At 37.0% G+C, this 18,406-nt stretch overlaps 1 protein-coding gene across 6 annotated transcripts in view; it reads right to left on the bottom strand.

Moving 5' to 3' along the window:
• CD47 (CD47 molecule) overlaps nucleotides 1-18,406 on the bottom strand; it is a 45,564-nt gene that overhangs the window by 13,138 nt on the left and 14,020 nt on the right. For all 6 annotated transcript variants that reach the window (XR_009402563.1, XR_009402564.1, XM_059392023.1 and 3 more), the window contains exons 3-4: nucleotides 11,200-11,289; nucleotides 260-367 (exon numbers count right to left, since the gene is read on the bottom strand). Coding sequence is in view for 4 of the 6 variants with exons in the window: in XM_059392023.1 (XP_059248006.1) it covers nucleotides 260-367; nucleotides 11,200-11,289 (198 nt within the window). In the remaining 2 variants the exon portion in view is untranslated. The remainder of the gene's footprint in view (nucleotides 1-259; nucleotides 368-11,199; nucleotides 11,290-18,406) is intronic.

Here is an 18,406-nt window from a genome sequence, read left to right as displayed (position 1 = left end):
GCTGCAGACTGCCAGCAAACACCAGAAGCTAGAAGAGACAAAAAATGGATTCTCCCCTAGAGCCTCAGGAGGGATTATGGCACTGATGACATCTTTATTTCAGATTTATGAACTCCAGAACTGTGAGAAAATTTCTACTGTTTTAGGACGCTCACTTTGTGGTTATGTGTTACAGGAGCCCTAGGAAACTAACACCTCCCTGCCCCCAACCTGGCCATCTCCATTAACCCTGTCTCCCTCAGATAACCGCATTTCTTACCTGGGACGAAAAGAATGGCTCCGACAATGACAACTATAGTGAGCACTAGTCCACCAACAAATAAAAGAATGGTTTTCTCCTTCACAAGACTGGATTTATATTTAATTGCTTAAAAAGAAAACAAAGAATTACATGAGCCAAATCACAAAAATTAAAGCCACTTCTGTAACTTATAAAGTGCAGGGACAAGATGATAACTTACTATAATTGAATAATCCTTCAGGAAAAACTCCTTCATATCATGTCAAGCCACCTCAAATCCTTTTCATAATAAGTCAATGTCTAAATATTGTCATGGTAGTATACATATGGAAAATGAATTTAAAGGTGATACTTTATTCTCCTACACTTTAAGGAATGAAGTTATATATATCAGGCTTTCTTAATTAAGGTATTATTAACATTTCGGGCCAGATAACTCCTTGGGCATGAGGGGGAGGGGAGCCGTTCCGTGTATTATACAATGTTTAGTAATATCGCTGGCTTCTACTCACTATATGCCATCAACAGCGCCCCAGTGCTGTCAATCAAAAATATCTCCAGACATTATTAAATGTTCCCTGAGGAAGAAAACTGTCTCAGGTTTACAACTGATATACATAACACTGATGAGAAATAGCTGGCTATTTAATAATACTGAGAAAAATAGAACTTTATTTCACCTTTATAAAATTAGGAAAGCATTTGGAATTCTAGATAATTTTGTTTTGAAAAAGCAGAATCAACACTGGACAACTCATACCCTCTTGATATCCTGATGGCAGAAGATGCTTAATTGTTCAATTAAAATAATTTCTTGAATATAAACCACAAATAATAGCACTAGTCATACATGTTACTATTTCTGATGCTAGCTCTACTGTCAAGTATCTGGTACCTTCCCTGAAACAACATAATAGATAAGCTTAAATATATTATATTATAGTTGCCCCTTAAAATCTGAGTATAACTTCTGACTCCCTCAAAACTTCACAACTAATAGCCACTGTTGACCAGAAGCCTTACCAGTAACATAAAGTCAAGTAACACATATTTTGTATATGTATTAGATACTGTGTTCTTATAATAAAGTAAGCTAGAGAAAGGAAAATACTGTAAATACTGTATTCTTATAATAAATAATACTATAAATACTATATTCTTATAATAAATAAAGTAAGCTAGAGAAAGGAAAATGTTATTAAGAAAATCATAAAGAAGGGAAAATACATTTATGGTACTGAACCATAAAAAATCCACACATAAGTGGACCCACAGAATTCAAAATCATGTTCAAGAGTTAACTGTATTCCTTTTCCTATATATTCACCTTTTGGGTTTTGTTTTAGTTAATATTAAAGTTAATCTTTCACCACGAAAGGTGATAAAAGCAACCTAAAAGCAGACTGAGTAGCAGAGTGTATGACTGAAATTCTGCTGTTTCATACACACAATATTTTCTACACCAGTAGTCAATGAGTGTCCTGAGGGGGAGAATTTTTAACTGTTGTATTTAGCATTTATCTTGTTTCCATTAAAATGACAAATGGGTCAAAAATACTAAAAAGAATAAATAAACCCCTAAATGACCCCAACAAAATCTACATATAAGGTATTATACAGTGGAACCTCAGGTTCCACTGTAATCTATGGTTAAAAATGTTAAGGTAAGATGCAGGCACCCAGAGGTTTTTTACATCTCCACCTATTTTAGGTGGCAATCATCCTTTAGATTCTAACCTCAACTTTAGTCTCTTAGGGGGAGATGGAGGACTAAGCAATAATCCTCCCTGAAGCAGAGTAACTGAATCCACATTCATCAGAAAAGAGTGAGAATCAATTTGGCAAGTTCCCCAAGCTTTCATTTGATCCATCTGGCCTTGAAACTTAGATGACTATGACTCAGTCATGTTCCTGACTTATTATAGGGCACAGATTGTCACATCTTTCCTATTTTCTAAGCTCAAACACTGTCTAGGATGAAATTCCAAGTATAGGTCACAAAAGGCACAAACATGGTTAAAAAAAAAAAAAAAAAAACTTTCTCTAGACATAGACATAGGTCAGTCTTTCCATTTAGACCTACGCATACTATTACCTAAATAGAATTTGAAAGTTCTGCAAAGGGGTTGTAAAATAGAAGCTGTGTTTCAAATGTACTTCACAATCAATAAAACATTTATGAGACTCTTACAGGTTTAATTCAACACACAGAAGAGCTACTAAAATCAAGCAGCAAAAATTCCACCTTGGAGTATAGTAGAAGTTCACGCAAAAAGGCAGACATATCATTCTTAAAAATCAGAGTGTGAACTTCATATAAAATTCTGCCTTTTCAGACTTAGAAGAGCTGTAGGAGAAAAACAATGTCACAAAATAAACAACAATAGCCACAAAAATAAACCATCAGCAAATGCTACTATTGGCAGTGTTTTACCATAGAATAGACTTTTCAAACGTTGGCATATAAATACACTCCATGTTGAAGGTAACTGTTCTTGTTAATTGGTTCAACTACTATTTCTTCTCAAGGCTACCTTCCTCTTCCTTAAATTAAGCAGCCATTTCTATCAGATATATCAGTGGGGTCTAACTTATGCAACTATAGGCAATCAAAGAGTATCTTCACGTTTTCTTTAGCAAACCTTTAAAAAGAGTTTCTTCTAACTCATTTTCTTGCTTATGATGGTACCTATGTAGGTCCCCCAATAAGTGTGGAGAAGATATCATGTTGCTAACTCAGCTGTCAATTTTTCAGTATAGCTAAAGTGTCAGAAATCTGATACAGATGCCAGAGAACTCAATAATCTCTCAAGAATCTGTTATTGGTGATTTTTTTCTAGTCCATTATTAAGTAGACCTACCCTTATTTATCAAATCTATCAAAACTGTAAATGTAAAAAAGAAAATAAATTCAAGTAATTTCCTGAACACTTAGCATTAAAATAAACATAATATAACGTGCCCTTCACTGCTGGCTTTTATCAAACCCCCTCACTGTTTGGCAAGACAATCTATGTAATTTTAAAAAACAGTATGCTTTAGGGTGCCTGGATGCTTCAGTCGACTAAGCATCATTTGGCTCAAGTCCTGAACTCAGGATCGTGAGATTAAGCCTGGCGTTGGGCTCCATGCTCAGTGTGGAGTCTGCTTAAGATTCTCTCCCTCCCACTCTGCCCCCACCCCCTACTTGCACTCACTCTAAAAAGAATTTTTAAATAAATAAATAGATAGATAGATAGTAAAAATAAATAAATAAATAAAATCAGCAACGCTTTAAAAGATTTCTCTTCAGCCCAAAGTACTTAAATTAATATGCAAATAAAATATGAGCAATAACACTATTTACACTTTTTTAAGACTTAATTTTTTTTCGTATAGTTTTAGGTTTCTGAAAAAACTGAGAGGGAGGTACAGGGAGTCTGCTATATCCCCTATACCCACACATACATAGCTTTCCCCATTATTACCATCACTCACCAGAACGGTACATTTTCTACCAAGCATGAGCCTACACTGACACATCATAATCATCCAACATCCCTGGTTTCCCTTAGGGTTCAGCCTTCATGTTGTATGATCTGGGTAAGTGTATAAGGACACCCATGTAGCCTTTCAGACTGACTTCTTTTAATATGTATTTAAGTCTCCTCCATGCCTTTTCATGCCTTGACAGCTCATTTCTTTTTACCGCTAACAGTCCACTGCATGGGTGTACTGCAGTTTATTTACCCATTCACCTACTGCCCAACAGAAGAACTGCTATAAATATCAGTGTGTAGGTTTCTGTATGGACATAAGTTTTCAACTCCATGTGGATAAATACCAAGGAGCACAATGCCAGGTCATACAGAAAGAATATGTTTAGTTTTGTAATAAGCTGCCAAACTGTTTTCCAAAGTGGCCGCACCACTCTGCATTCCCATCAGTGGTGAGTGAGAGTTCCTGCTGCTCCACGTCCTCATCAGCATTTGGTGTTGGCAGCATGTATATTTTTAACACAAACTTATAACCCTAATGCTGCCACAAAGGAATAGCAAATATATAAGGAAACAATCACAGTTTTTACAAAAAATTAGGAATTCTAAAAATTTCCCCTTTTATACCTTCTATAAAATAATTAAGTATAGCAAGTACTTCTCAGAAATGAGCTAGGTTGATTAATTCATTTTTTTTTAAAGATTTTATTTATTTATTTGAGAGAGAGAGACAGTGAGAGAGAGCATGAGCGAGAAGAAGGTCAGAGGGAGAAGCAGATTCCCCATGGAGCTGGGAGCCCGATATGGGACTCCATCCCGGGACTCCGGGATCATAACCTGAGCCGAAGGCAGTTGTCCAACCAACTGAGCCACCCAGGCGTCCCGATTAATTCATTTGTTTTAGAAATATTTACTATGCACCTACAATGTAGCAGACCATTTTATTAGCCCAAATCATATCAACTAAATCAAGGCACAAATAGAGGATTATATAACAATAATTGATTATGCACCTACTAGGTGATAATCACTATTTTAAATCCTGGCATTGAACAAAATAACCAAATCCAAATACTCCTGCCTCAAGGCCCTTACATTCGTGTGTGTGTGTGTGTGTGTGTGTGTGTTTTGGCAAGAAGCAGGAGTGAGGATGGAATGACACTCCCTGATGTTCTTTCCCAATTCAATAAATAAAAAGTATGTGTTTAACCTAGCCTAAAAAAGCCCCTTTATGTATTTAATCTTCAAATTCATGTGAATAAAAAAATGACAGTTTGTCTACTACCTGAAGTAACAGCTAATGTTATAAATAGATACTCCATTAAGTTTTCTTGTCTCCTTGTAACCGATATAAAAGACATATAAAATAAAATGTAGGTTTGTGGGTGACAAAATCTAGTGAAATTACCAGATCAACCTGGAAATCAAATAAAATCTACCACTTTAGTTTTCATGCCCTTTCATCCCTAAAGATGAGATTCAATATGCCCATATAGGTCTACACAGACCTCAGCCTATTTATACTAGATTAAGAATAAATCATAAAGGGAGATTTGTTTGATTTCATTATTATAGTGCTATTTTCTGATAACTCTAGGAGAGTAATTGTAGGATCTCTTTGGTATCTGTTAAGTTGCAAATCAATGTTGTTTTTCAATCAGTAAAGCTCATCTGATCACTTTCAAAGTGATATTACAATTTCAAAGTTTTTAATATATATTTAATTTCAAATTAAATTAAATTAATATTTAATTTAAATTATTGTTTTATAAAATTTAATATGCTCGTTAAAAAAACAAAACAAAACAAAAAACAAACAAAACAATGAAGGCTTTGCGAATCTGGTGCTGGAGAAAAAGGAACATTAATGCTGATTACTTGCCAAAAGGCAAGGAAAATAATCTTACAATAAACTCCATACACTACCCAACTGGCTTTGATGAAACAATTGTGTAAACATGAATAATGACACATGCCTGGTCAAAGAACCCAGAAATAAAAAAAGAGCCCAGGCACCATGCAGTAAGTACTTTGAATACAGAAAATCAAAGGAGAAGATGTCCGACACACTAACTTCCTTTTCTTGGTTCCAAATGTACACTTGGTCTTGTGGACGGTGCCATCAGTTCAGAATGTAGGCAGGAAGTTGGGACGTTTGCATTTGGAAAAGCCCAAAGGAATAACAACTGCATTCCTACAAGAGTACATTGCCGAGTTCTAGTTTTGTTCAGTACCTCCTACTAACACCAGGGCCTAACAACATGTAATAACATAAGTGTGATAATTATGTGGTGAGGATCAAGGGAAAGCACTGGAAGTTCAAGATTATTGAACAGAATTCAGAGTAAACGTAATAACAAAGTCCTATTAATAGAATCCATCAACCAGGTCACAGAATGACTCTTTGTAGTATTATTTATTGTGATGATATTTTACCTTCCTGGACAGAACTGTCCTGGTGCAAGTCACCCTCACTTCTTCAGAATGATTTTTCTAATCTACAAAGACACTCCCTGTCCCTTTACATTCTCTTTATATGTGCTCATGATCTAATTACTTTCAGTACTTAAAAGCTCGTCCTAAAAATTGGATTCAAGGACCTAGTAGGATCTCAAGGCTGTTGTGAGGAATTTTGTCCTTGAATTTCCCAACAATGATTTCTACATGAACATACAAACCAAATGCCTCTGAGAAGTAACCAAAATCTTTGTGGAATAACCTTGAGAAAGGATGACAAAAGTTAGAAAAGGACAGGAAGGATGCCTAGAATGCATGCATTTGAAATAAATTACAGCAGTCCTCGCTTGGTACACTTCCAGTATTTCTGAATTTCAGTTACCATGGTTTAGCTAAATAACACAGATGCCCCTAAATCACAGTACAAATTTCAGCTACCACGACACCACAATGGATTAAATGAGGACTTGCATGAGACACAAACTTCACTGCTCTCTCTTCAGTCCACAAATCACCCCGTTAATAACAGATGTGCATCATGATCAGTGACCAATCATGTCACTTCTTTCAAAGACTGTTGGTAACTACTCACTGAGCATCTCTTACTCAGTTCATGCGCAGACAGCAGAGCACGTGTGGTGTGACCTTCAGGTCTCCCAGTAATAAATCAATGTGAAATTTATGATGGATTATCAAAGGAGGAAACAGGGTCAGCAGAGATTAAAGAATGAAGAAATATAAAGTAGTAATTTTGGAAGTGAGATTCAAATAAAATGTAAATGACATCACAAAATAGCTGACTGTGGGAATGTCAACACACTGCCATTCTAGATATACAGTCAGAGAAACTCAGTAAAAGTGAACCTATTGGCATAAATGAGGACAGTGAGTAGGTTGTGACAAAAGGAATGCAGATGTCCCAGAAGTGGTGACTCTGGCAAAAAACTTCACTTAAAGAAATTCTTGGGAGATATTGTATAACACTATAAATGCAAAGGATAAAATGTTGGAAGCTGATCCAAACCTAAAAAGGAGTATGACAATTCACTGAGGCATAAAAAAAGATGCTTGCTCTGTATTCCAAGTTATATAACAAGAAGGAGGCAAGCACCATTCAAACTACTCTTGATGGAACACTTTAATTCTCAGTGTTTCTAATGTTTTAATTTACCATGTACTAAATCGTTTTACTTTTTTTCCCCCATTTCCTAATAGTGTTATTACTGACAGCAAGAGAGTTTTTAATGTTTTGACCAAAATTCTAAAGGTCATGGAGCAACAGTAATTTTTTTGCATTTATTTTTGATTGCTTTGCAGAATTTCCGCTTACTTGGTCATGTTTATGGTCTCACAGTTTTGTGTAAAGACAAGTTCAAAGGAAGGAAAAGTAAAATAGATATGCCTGACTCAAAGAATTTCATAACGTTGCAGTTCCTTAAAACTATAGGAACTATAGATCTTGGTGGGCAACACGTGAAATCACTTATCAAACATCTTAATGACAGAAATTACCTGGGGTACTACCAAAGATTGAGGAAGAAGAACCCTGGAAATCTGCCAGTAACTTAATTGTCATTGATGTGGGAAACTGTGAGTTGGTATTGTTTTAAGAACAAAAATAAAGTGTCTGAAATATACTACTACTAGAGATTTGTGACTTTGGTTAAGATTCAGTGTTTGGTTCTAAGTTCTCTCTGAGTTGTTTGCTAAGCATTAAGATTCTGCTTAAAAATTTGTAAGTTGAAGATAAAGGCAAACATGTTTAGGAACATTTCCCCGTAAGAAATCTTTGTCTTCAAAACATGGTCTAGGGCTCACCAAGTCCTTCCTTGGCTTCAGGAGTTTAAAAATCTTCTTGGGCTTCAGTAGGATCAATGGCATCCTGAGATATATAGTTCAAAATACATTTCTGGTAGAAAGTAACTCATTCTCCTAAAAACAAAGGCATAACCTGTTCTTTACTATATGGTTAAGCCTATGGAAAGTCCAAGTTGAATCCTGAACCACCAAAAGACTGACATTAGAACTAGAACTAGAAAAGCCTCCTGTGGTCAAATATAGACCATAAATGGTAATCTGGTAACCTGAAACAATTAAGAAGAACTAGAAATCCAGAAAGTGAAAGTCATGGGTGTGAGTTACTATTAATAACTCAGGGGCTTTATGATAATCACACTCTAAAAAACATATCACCGAACGACAAGTAGAAAAGAGAAGGGCTCTCCTGTTTGGTGGAATCCCAGGCCATAAACAGGAGGTCTCTTAGAAAGGGTATCCCCAGAAAGGTAGACTTAGATCCATGACTATCCTCAAAATGGGTCACAGATCATGCACACTTACATGTTTCCTCAACTGAAATGTGAGTGCTACAAAGCCAGGGACAATATGCATTTCACTTCCACATCTTGAGGCTCTAAGCCCCCGTGCTTAACAATCACAGGCACCCTGTCAATAGATACTTGTTGAGGAAATTAAACAAAGTAGGTCTACATTCTGCTCTGTTAGTAAGTTTCATCTACTGAGAATGAGTACCCAGATAATATAGGTTCGCTCTTCATGGAAAAAAAAGTTCTCAAAATAAATTCAAAATAAACTAGAGAGGTAGTACAATGTAGTGGTAAACAGCACTGGTTCAAATCCCAGAACTACCAGAGAAGAGCTGTGAGACTGTGGGCAAACTGTCAAACCTACCTCGGGTTTTTATCTACAAAACAGGAATGATAACAATGGCACCTACCCCCACTGAGTTCCTATGAACTGTAAATGTGACTGCAGAGGTCAGTGCTACCAGCATCCATCTTACAGAGCAAGGGTTCCACAATTATGTAGGTACTCTTATCATTAACACCTTCTGTGGGAGTCCAAACTGAGTCAATCAAGCATAAGGCCCGCCTCCACCCCCCCCCCACATTTACTTGTTCTAAGGAGAGCTGAAATAAAAAATTCCCACCAAGATATTTTTTTTTGGCTTCAGAAGCATGTTCTTTAAAATATGATCAGTGGAATAAATATTTAAGAGCATTCAACCTAACACAAACTGAAAATTAAAACAAGATTTTTTCACCCATCAAATTATTAGCAAAGATTTTAGAATTATGTCAGGATTATGAGGTGAAAAACAGATATTCTCATCTGCAGTAACTGATACAAACTTTCAAGAAACACTTTGGCAGTATGTATCAAGAGCCTTAAAATATCTCTGCCTTTTCCAGTCTTACATATCTTTAGCAGAATTATTTCCATAGTATCAAAAAAAATTGGAAACATCCTTAATATCTATGAAGATGAGAGTTAAGTAAATTAGAATATAGGCAGCTATAAAAAGATTTCTGAAAACAAGGGGGAAATTCAGGATATATGTATATAAGTTCTATATGTCCATTTACAGTTTTCTTTTTTAAAGAAACATAATAAAAATGCATAGGAAAAAAAATGAAGGGGAAGGAGGAAACGCACTAGCATACACCAATAATTTATTTCCATGTTGGGGGACTTCAGATTTTTGTTTCTGCTCCATAATTTCTTATATTATATAAGGGGTTCTAAAGTGATATTTATTCTTTAAGTCAGAAAAATTATAAAGCTTATTTTGTAAAAATATGGCTGATATTTTCTGGTTCAGACAATAAAAACAATGTCACTAATGATAATGCCATGGTGAGCAAACTTCAACCAATCTAAATGCAACAAATCACACTACTGTGAAAAAATTTCATAATCTTAAGAAAAAGCTATTCTCTACCTCAATCATATGACATGGGCTTAAGGCCTGGGTCTGCCAATAGAATTAAAGGCTTTCTCCAACACCAGGAAAGACTGAATAGGTCTTGATGCTCTATCAGTCTTTGTTTACCAAAATTCTAAGAAAATTTCCACAAGAAGTCTAGACACTTTTTTTGAAAATAAAAGTTGTGAAATATCTTGACAGTTGTCACTGTTAGCCCTTTCTTCCCTTTCGTTTGTTTTAGACAAAAGCTGAGAACAGCTTTGAAATCACAGAGCATTTTCCAGAGTGCCACACATTGAGCAGAGCCCACAGAATATATAATCAGTCATCTCTCCTCCATTTTCATCACTTTAGATTTCTGAGTAAAAGTAAAATTCATGAAATATACAATAGGCCAATCCACTACAACATTTTACTAGCTTTCATTTTTTTAAAGGTTGCAGAATGAAATAAATGAGATCAGCAGTATTCACACCTTGCCTTGTATAAATGTTCGCTGTCCTTCAAGGTCTGACAATTTCATTGCACGATAGGGAGATAAGGAATAAATCTTACATGTTAGAAGTTTAATTGTTTAGACTGTCACTTCAGAACTTCATCACTGTAGTAAATTTCTTTTACCAAACTGGTAGGGAAATATGGTTGAGTCTAAGTATCAACCAGAATACACATTACCTTTTACCTAGTAGTGACAATTCCACATAGTTGATGCTAAATCTGAAATAGCAACAAGATTTACTCTGAGAAGTTTGGTCACATGATTATCACGGCAAAACACGATTAAAAACCACAATTCATCCATGGCTACTTCCTTAGGGGCTGCAGAATCATGGTAAGGATGACAAAAACATGGTTGAGATGCGGCTTCTCCTAGGATGAACACGGGCACACGGATGAGGGCAAACTAGGAAAACAAAGAGAGGGCAGTCTTCATGCTCAAAGTACAAGATCCTGCTGTGACACTGATGCAGGGCCTTGACCATCTCTACCAAAACAATGTGTGTAAAGGCTCTGAAAACCCTAAGTAGAGAGAGTTAAAGGTATTCTTATTATTAGGATTTCCACTATTCGTTCTTAAGAAGTTTTAAAAAAAAAAACCTTAGGAATTAAAAGTGAACTGTAGTAAATTGTGGGGGGAAAATACACACATCAAGAAGAATATTAAGACTATACATTATTATTTATCACATTATCACATTTCCTAATACAACTCAGATCAAACATTTCACTAATATTACCTCCCAGAAATAACATTTTCATCATTAAAACATAAATGAAAAATAGAGATAAATACTTACTCACAATACCAAACTGTCCCCAAGACAGAAGTACAGCCAAAATTGGGAAAATAACAATGAGGATATTTTCATTTGGAGAAAACCATGAAACTAGGAAGAAAACAAAAATCACAATTAATATTTACTATAATCATGTTAAGTCCTGACACTGATAGTCAACAATATATTTTTTATTGTGAAGACAGAAAACAAAAATAACTTATTAAAGCTGTGGCCATAAAATAATTACAAATTACACAGTTTACTTCTAAGCAAATTTTACTTCTGAAACAAGAAGCTCATTTAAGTGTTTTTTTTCCACATTTTCCCTCACCTATGATATATGGAGGAGACAATACGACACAGAAGCTGAGAACAGGGCTCTGCAGTCATACTGCCTGGCTTGAAATGTGACTCTACGTTATGAACTTTGGAGGTTTGGACAAAGTCTTAACACCTCTCTGTTCTTTACAGATCTCAACTGTTAAGCCAGTACAACACAGCACCTATCCATTGAAGGACTGTTGCAACTATTAACAAAGCTAATACGTGAAAAGGACTTAAAACAGGGCACCTGGGTGCTTCAGTCAGTTAAGCACCTGCCTTCTGCTCAGGTTCCTGGGATCTCGGAGTCCTGCGATGGAGTCCCACCCTGGCTTCCCTGCTCAGCGGGGAGTCCGCTTCCCCCTCTCCCTTTGCCCCTCTTTCCCTCTCACTCTCTCAAATAAGAAAATAAAATCTTTGAGAGAGAGAGAGAAAGAAAAAAGAAAAGGGCTTAAAACAAAGCTTGGCTATGTACCAAATATTCAGTCAACCTTCACTATGATGACTGTAACGTTAGGTATTAAGGAATTTTCTGTTAAGTGGGTCACATGTTACCTAGGCAAGTAAAAACAGAGCCACACAGTCTATATGAAGGAAACTGTAACCTTAAGATTTCAAATAACTTGAGAACTTTTTAAAACATTAAGATTCATTTCATTTTAACACTTAAGAACACTGATTTTATTTATGAACTTTCTTCTTTAAAAATAAAGCCAAAGAAATGCATCAAAGAAATTTCGAAGTTTGCCTGCACATGGGGGATTTGCTGTTTGAAGAGCATTCCTCAACTGCCCAAAGCAAGCACTGGTATTCCTCTGCAATCGACCCTATTCATTCAAATCCTCTGGGGCTCTGCCATTCCGTATCAGCATGTGAAGAACCTGGTGGACTTTCCTACCATAATGATATATTTCTTGTATTAACCTTATGTTTAAACCTGGTAAATGTTCCCAATATATAGACTATAACAACATTATAAATTCTGTCTAAAAAGTATTAGCTTTTCAGAACCTAGCATTTCGCCCTGCGCATAGCAGAGACTCAACAGGCTTGCTGTTGAAGGTTCTAACAGTCATGAGGTTGGCTGGTGAATGAATGGAGGACTGCCTTTCATTTTTTCACAGATCCCTACCCAGAGAGAGATTTTTCAGATATTCTGAATCAATACCTTAATTTTGAACTGTATTACTGAGTATCTTCCTACACCAAAGAAAACCTATTATAATTTGGCCTAAAATCTAAGCAGGAAAAAATTTTTTAAATTATGCTTAGGTTTTCACATTTAATGTCCAAAGGCTTTGATAAAAGCTCTATGATCTGAGGACTATACCCAATCAATTTATTTTCCCTAGCCATTTTCTCTATTATTTTGTTTTGAGTTGTCTATATTAACTCCTCAAATCCTCACAATTATTGTATGAGGAATTACTAACCCCTCCTTAATGCTGAGGAAACTGAGGCACAGTGAACCAAGGATCGTTTTTAATTTTTATTTTATATTTTTTATTACGTTCAATTAGCCAGTATATACCACCTCATGAGTTTTTCATGTAGTGTTCAACGAGTCATTCATTGCATATAACATCCAGTGCTCATCACCACACATGCCCTCCTTAATACCATCACCCAGTTACCCCATCCCCCCACCTCCCTCCCTGGGCTGGTATCCAAGATCTATAATGAACCAAGGATCATAAGTATCTGAAGTTTTCATGCCCCAAATGGACTTCTGATGCCCCTCTGCCTACTTCACCAAACCTCCCCTCTTGGGTTTCCCCATTTTGGTAGCGCTGACTTCCCCAATTATTCAGACCAAAAACCTTAGAGTCATCCATAACTCCTTGGTTTCTCTCACATGCCACAGCCAGTCCCACAGCAAATTTTATGGGCTCTACATTCAAAGTACAGCCAGTATAGGATCAAAATAATCAGTAGGTGTTTAAGATGAGCTGACAATGAAATGCTCTTTCACTGACCTCTCTCCCTATGCAACAAAACAATCTCAGGATATATTGATAGAAACCTATTAATATGAGGTGTGTCTGAATATGGTCTGATCACTCATTTTTCATTTCACGTATATTTACTGAAAGCACACCATGGATAGGGTATTCTAGACATGTAAGGTCTGCTAGTGAACATGGCAGGGGGGACCATGAGCTAGAGGAGAGGGAAGAACTGAAGATCAGACTTTTGAGGAACTGGATTTGAGCCACATGAAGATAGGGAAGAAGAGACACCAAATGAACAGCAAGTTCAAGAAAATAAATGGTGGCTAGAATTTAGTGATACAAGAGGAGATGGGAATCTTGCTGGGACAAGATCATCTCCTAACAGCTTGTTATGAGAGTTTGGATTTTTATTTTAAGAGTAATGCTAACTGTTTGGAAAGCTTCAAATGGGAGAGAAACGACCATGATTCATTTAAAATCTTCTCCAGCAATGTGCAGAATGGATTACAGAAGGAGGATCAATCAGAAAGTTGTAGCAGCAATTGGGTAGTGGCAGGAAGGCAAGGTGTGACCCACAAACACAGTCTCGAGTACATTTTCCCTCATAACACTTAAAGACACACAGGAAATTGTTCCAAAGGAAGGTGACTAGAACAGGGGTCCTGAAACCATTAGCAATGGCTGGAAACTCTGGAGATTTCAACCTTAGGGAAAAATAGAAGCTTGGGAGGGAAATACCATAGCCCTTCTTGTGAGAAAGAAATTGTAGGACTGCAAAGTCTGGCCTCACTTAAGTTAGAACTGCAACTGCCTACTAAGAGACTGAGATCCATTGGGAAGTGAGAGTTTCCTCATATCAAGGGTTCAGGTAAGAAGTTTGAATGCTAACTTCCTGGGGTGTGATAGAGGTAATTCATGAATTAGACAGCGAGAGACTAAATGACTCCTGGAGGACTCCAAGCCTCTCTGTGGAAATAAGAAGACATTTCGGTGACATACAGAAGGCGGGATAATAAAACAAAGAACACCATCGTCTAAGTGATTCTTTTTTTTTTTTTTTTTTAAAGATTTATTTATTTGACAGAGAGAGAGATCAGAGTAGACAGAGAGGCAGGCAGAGAGAGAGAGAAGGAAGCAGGCTCCCCGCCAAGCAGAGAGCCCGATGTGGGACTCGATCCCAGGACCCTGAGATCATGACCTGGGCCGAAGGCAGCGGCTTAACCCACTGAGCCACCCAGGCGCCCGTCTAAGTGATTCTTAATGGAAACTTATCAGAAGGTTTATTCAAACTTCACACATTCTCCCCTCTCAGCCCCCACCCCAAGATTTTAATATGTTCTCCACAGTAAGAGTGTGTGTGCATAGACGCACGCGCGTGTGTACGTTCACATTCATGGAGGGGATGTTCCGTCATTCTCTCAGCTCAAAATCAGGGCTGCACACCTCTGCCATAATTTCTCTCTTCTCACTGACATGAATGTGTTCTCTCTCTTTTAATCTGTCAAGGCGGAGAGTCTGAGGATCACTGAATTGGACATTCAAGAACCAAATGAGATGCTGGGGGGGAAAGCCAATGTTTTATATAAAACCACTTATATGCCCATTAAGCTATTGATTTGTTTTGGTACTACTGTCAGATGACTTTAACTCTTGTTCCTCAGTGGGAGAAAAGAGACAAGATACTTCTCCAAGGTCCTTCTCAATTTTGAATGTCTTTGGCATTAAGAAAAAAGCTTAAAATGGACTAAGAACAATATCAGATATTTTTCCACTTTAGGATTAAGAAAGATAACCCAAGGCAAGGTTATTCCATTCACGCTATGGCTGACAACTCTGCCCATTACTCTTTCCCAATTCCTGTTCAGGTAGTGAGGCTCTCAGGAAGATGAACTCATTAGTGGAAAAGCAAAGAAATGATATTATGAGGGTGTGGTCTATGAATGAGTGTCTGAATTCTTCTTCCCAGCCTAAGTGTTATAAAAACCAAGTACTTCATTTCTTTTATCACTGTGTACAAAACGGGATATAACTGGAAAAAGTGAAAAGATCACTTTAATCGATGTAAGTGTGCTTTTCCTTCAAATACATACATGTGTAAACCTTCACGAACACCAGTTACCACAAAAGAAGATCACAATAAAATTTATAAAACTAAAATTCAAGCCAAATTTTTACTTGATGTTTCAGGATTGTGATGACTCTTCTGATGTGTTGACTTGTTTAGGCTACTTACATAATCCAGAATTCTAAAGGCACTCCCCAAACCCCTGCTCCCTGCAATCAGCCATTTGTAATTCCCTCCCCCTTGAAGAAGGGATGGAACAGTGAACATGATGGCTTTCATTCCCGTGATTATGTTGTGTCATATGCCAAAAGGGATTTTGATGATGTGATTAAGGTGCCCAACCTGCTGGCTTCACAAAGGAGCAATTGCCTTTGAGAGAGAGAAGGCTGGTGTAATCAAATGATTACATTTGTGCTTTTCCTGGAAATGAATTCAATATGAGAGGGGTTCTACCAGAGGAAGGATCTTCTTTGCTGCCTTTACATATGGAAGAGGCTGTGTGGCAAGGAATGAGGCAACCTCTGGGAGCTGAGAGAAGCCCCCAGAAGTGGACATGCAGCAAAGGAGCAGGGACCTCCATCCTACAGTCACAAGGAACTGAATTCTACCACAATCATGTAAGCTTGGAACAGGACCTTGAACGCCATATGAGAACACAGCCTAGTGGACACCTTGATTTTGGCCTTGTAAAACTTCATGTGGAGAACATAGTTATACCATGACCAGAACTGTGCCCTACAAACTGTGAGCTAATAAATGGAAGCTGGTTTAAGCCACTACATTTGTTATTTGTTATACAGCACTAGACACCTATTGCAAGATCTTCCAATACCCTCATGCCAACATCATAAGCATAATGTATATCCTGTTGACAATGACAGAAATGGCAACTCTACTGAATTTGAAATAACCTTTTTTTAAAAAAAAATCTTAATAACTTACTTGCAGAAATGTAAAATTTTAAGCCTCCCAGTGTTTGTATTATTAATATCAATATAGATATTAATATCAATATAGATATTAATAACAAATTTTGTAGCTACTATTTATATTTAGTACTTGGTTATTTTCAAAGAAACCATATAGCATGGTGGTAAAAATCTTGGGTTTTGAAGACAGACAGATCTAGGTGAAATCTTTTAACAAATAGTTTAAATCTCACTTGTTTTCTCATCTGTTAAATGGTAAGACCTATGTCTATCTGCTAGAGTTCTTGAGAAGATCATAGGATACAATATATATTAATTATTTGCTATGTGCTCAAATATTGTTATTTTACTGTTCTTATTTATACTGCTTTCATTTTCTAGAAAGTAGAGATCATGTCTTAGTCATTGTCGGATCCGTAATGTCTAGCACAGTGCCTGGCACATGGTAGGTACTCAGTAAATCTTTTTAAGCGATACTAACTTGGGGTGCCTGGGTGGCTCAGTGGGTTAAAGCCTCTGCCTTCAGCTCAGGTCATGATCTCAGGGTCCTGGGATCGAGCCCCACATCGGGCTCTCTGCTTAGCAAGGAGCCCGCTTCCCTTCCTCTCTTTCTGCCTGCCTCTCCGCCTACTTGTGATCTCTCTCTGTCAAATAAATAAATAAATCTTAAAAAAAAAAAAAAAAAGAGAGAGAGAGATACTAACTTATACACACGTCAAACAATTCTGTCATTAAGATAGTATCCCCATTTTACAGATAAAACTGAGGACCACATAGGTTGAGTTTCTCAAACAAGTTATCTTAAACTAGAAAATGGTGAAGTATAGAAAAAGCTTTCTAAATTCAAGTCCTGTGCTCCTTCCATGGTATGATACTATATACAGACACCACAGGCATATACAACTCTAATTCATATACAATACATCTACATATTCCGTCCTAGCCCTCAAAAAAAAAAGAACACAATGGTCACCATTACCCACATTCCACTAAATAGAATTCTCTATTAAGTAATTTCTATTCCTCCTTTATGCCTACATTTGCAAAAAAAGCACAACATAGTAAAATTGTTTTCTACTGCCTAAATCCCCAAAGTCCACATGATGGGTAAGTATCTCTACTACAGGAACTTTGTATTCCACAGTAAGAGTCCTGCCCCCAATTAACATTTTTGAGCAGAGGAGGTTTCTTTCTTTCTCCAGTCAAAAATGGGTATGAAACAGAGACACCACCAGATGCTGGCAAGGATGCGGGGAAACTAGATTGCTCATATGCTGCTGATAAGAATGTAAAATGAAAAAATCATTCTGGAAAACAGTTGGCAGTTTCTTTAAAAACCTAGCGTATACTTACGTATAACCCAGTAATTGTACTTCTGGGCATTTATCCAGAGAAATGAAGAAGACTATGTCCACACAGAAACCTGTACATGATTGTTCACAGCAGCTTCATTTGTAATAGCCAAAAGCTGGGAACAACCAAAATGTCCTACAATAGGTGAATGGTTAAACAAGCTGTGATATACCCATAGCATAGACTACTACTACTTAGCCAAAAGAGAGACAGAGACAAACACACACACACACACACACACACACACACACACACAGAGAGAGAGAGAGAGAACGAACTACTGATATACACAACTTGTATAGTTCTCAAGGGCATTGTGCTGACTGAAAAAAGCCAGTCTCAAAATACTGTATGATTCCACTTACAATGACAAAATCACAGCCACAGAGACCATGATAATGCTTGCCAGGGTGGTGGTAGTTGGGGAGGGGGCAGGGAGGTGACTATGAAGAGGCTGCTTGAGGGAGATCTTTGTGTCAATGCAGCAGTAGTTATGAATCTTGATTGTATTGATGGTTATTTAAACATACACATGTGATAAAATGACAAACATACACACATTGTACCACTGTGAACCTGCTGGTTTTGATATTTTACTATAGTTA

This window comes from Mustela nigripes, chromosome 2, assembly GCF_022355385.1.
Source record: "Mustela nigripes isolate SB6536 chromosome 2, MUSNIG.SB6536, whole genome shotgun sequence".
Lineage (NCBI taxonomy): Eukaryota > Metazoa > Chordata > Mammalia > Carnivora > Mustelidae > Mustela > Mustela nigripes.
This window is presented reverse-complemented; position numbering and strand designations above follow the sequence as displayed.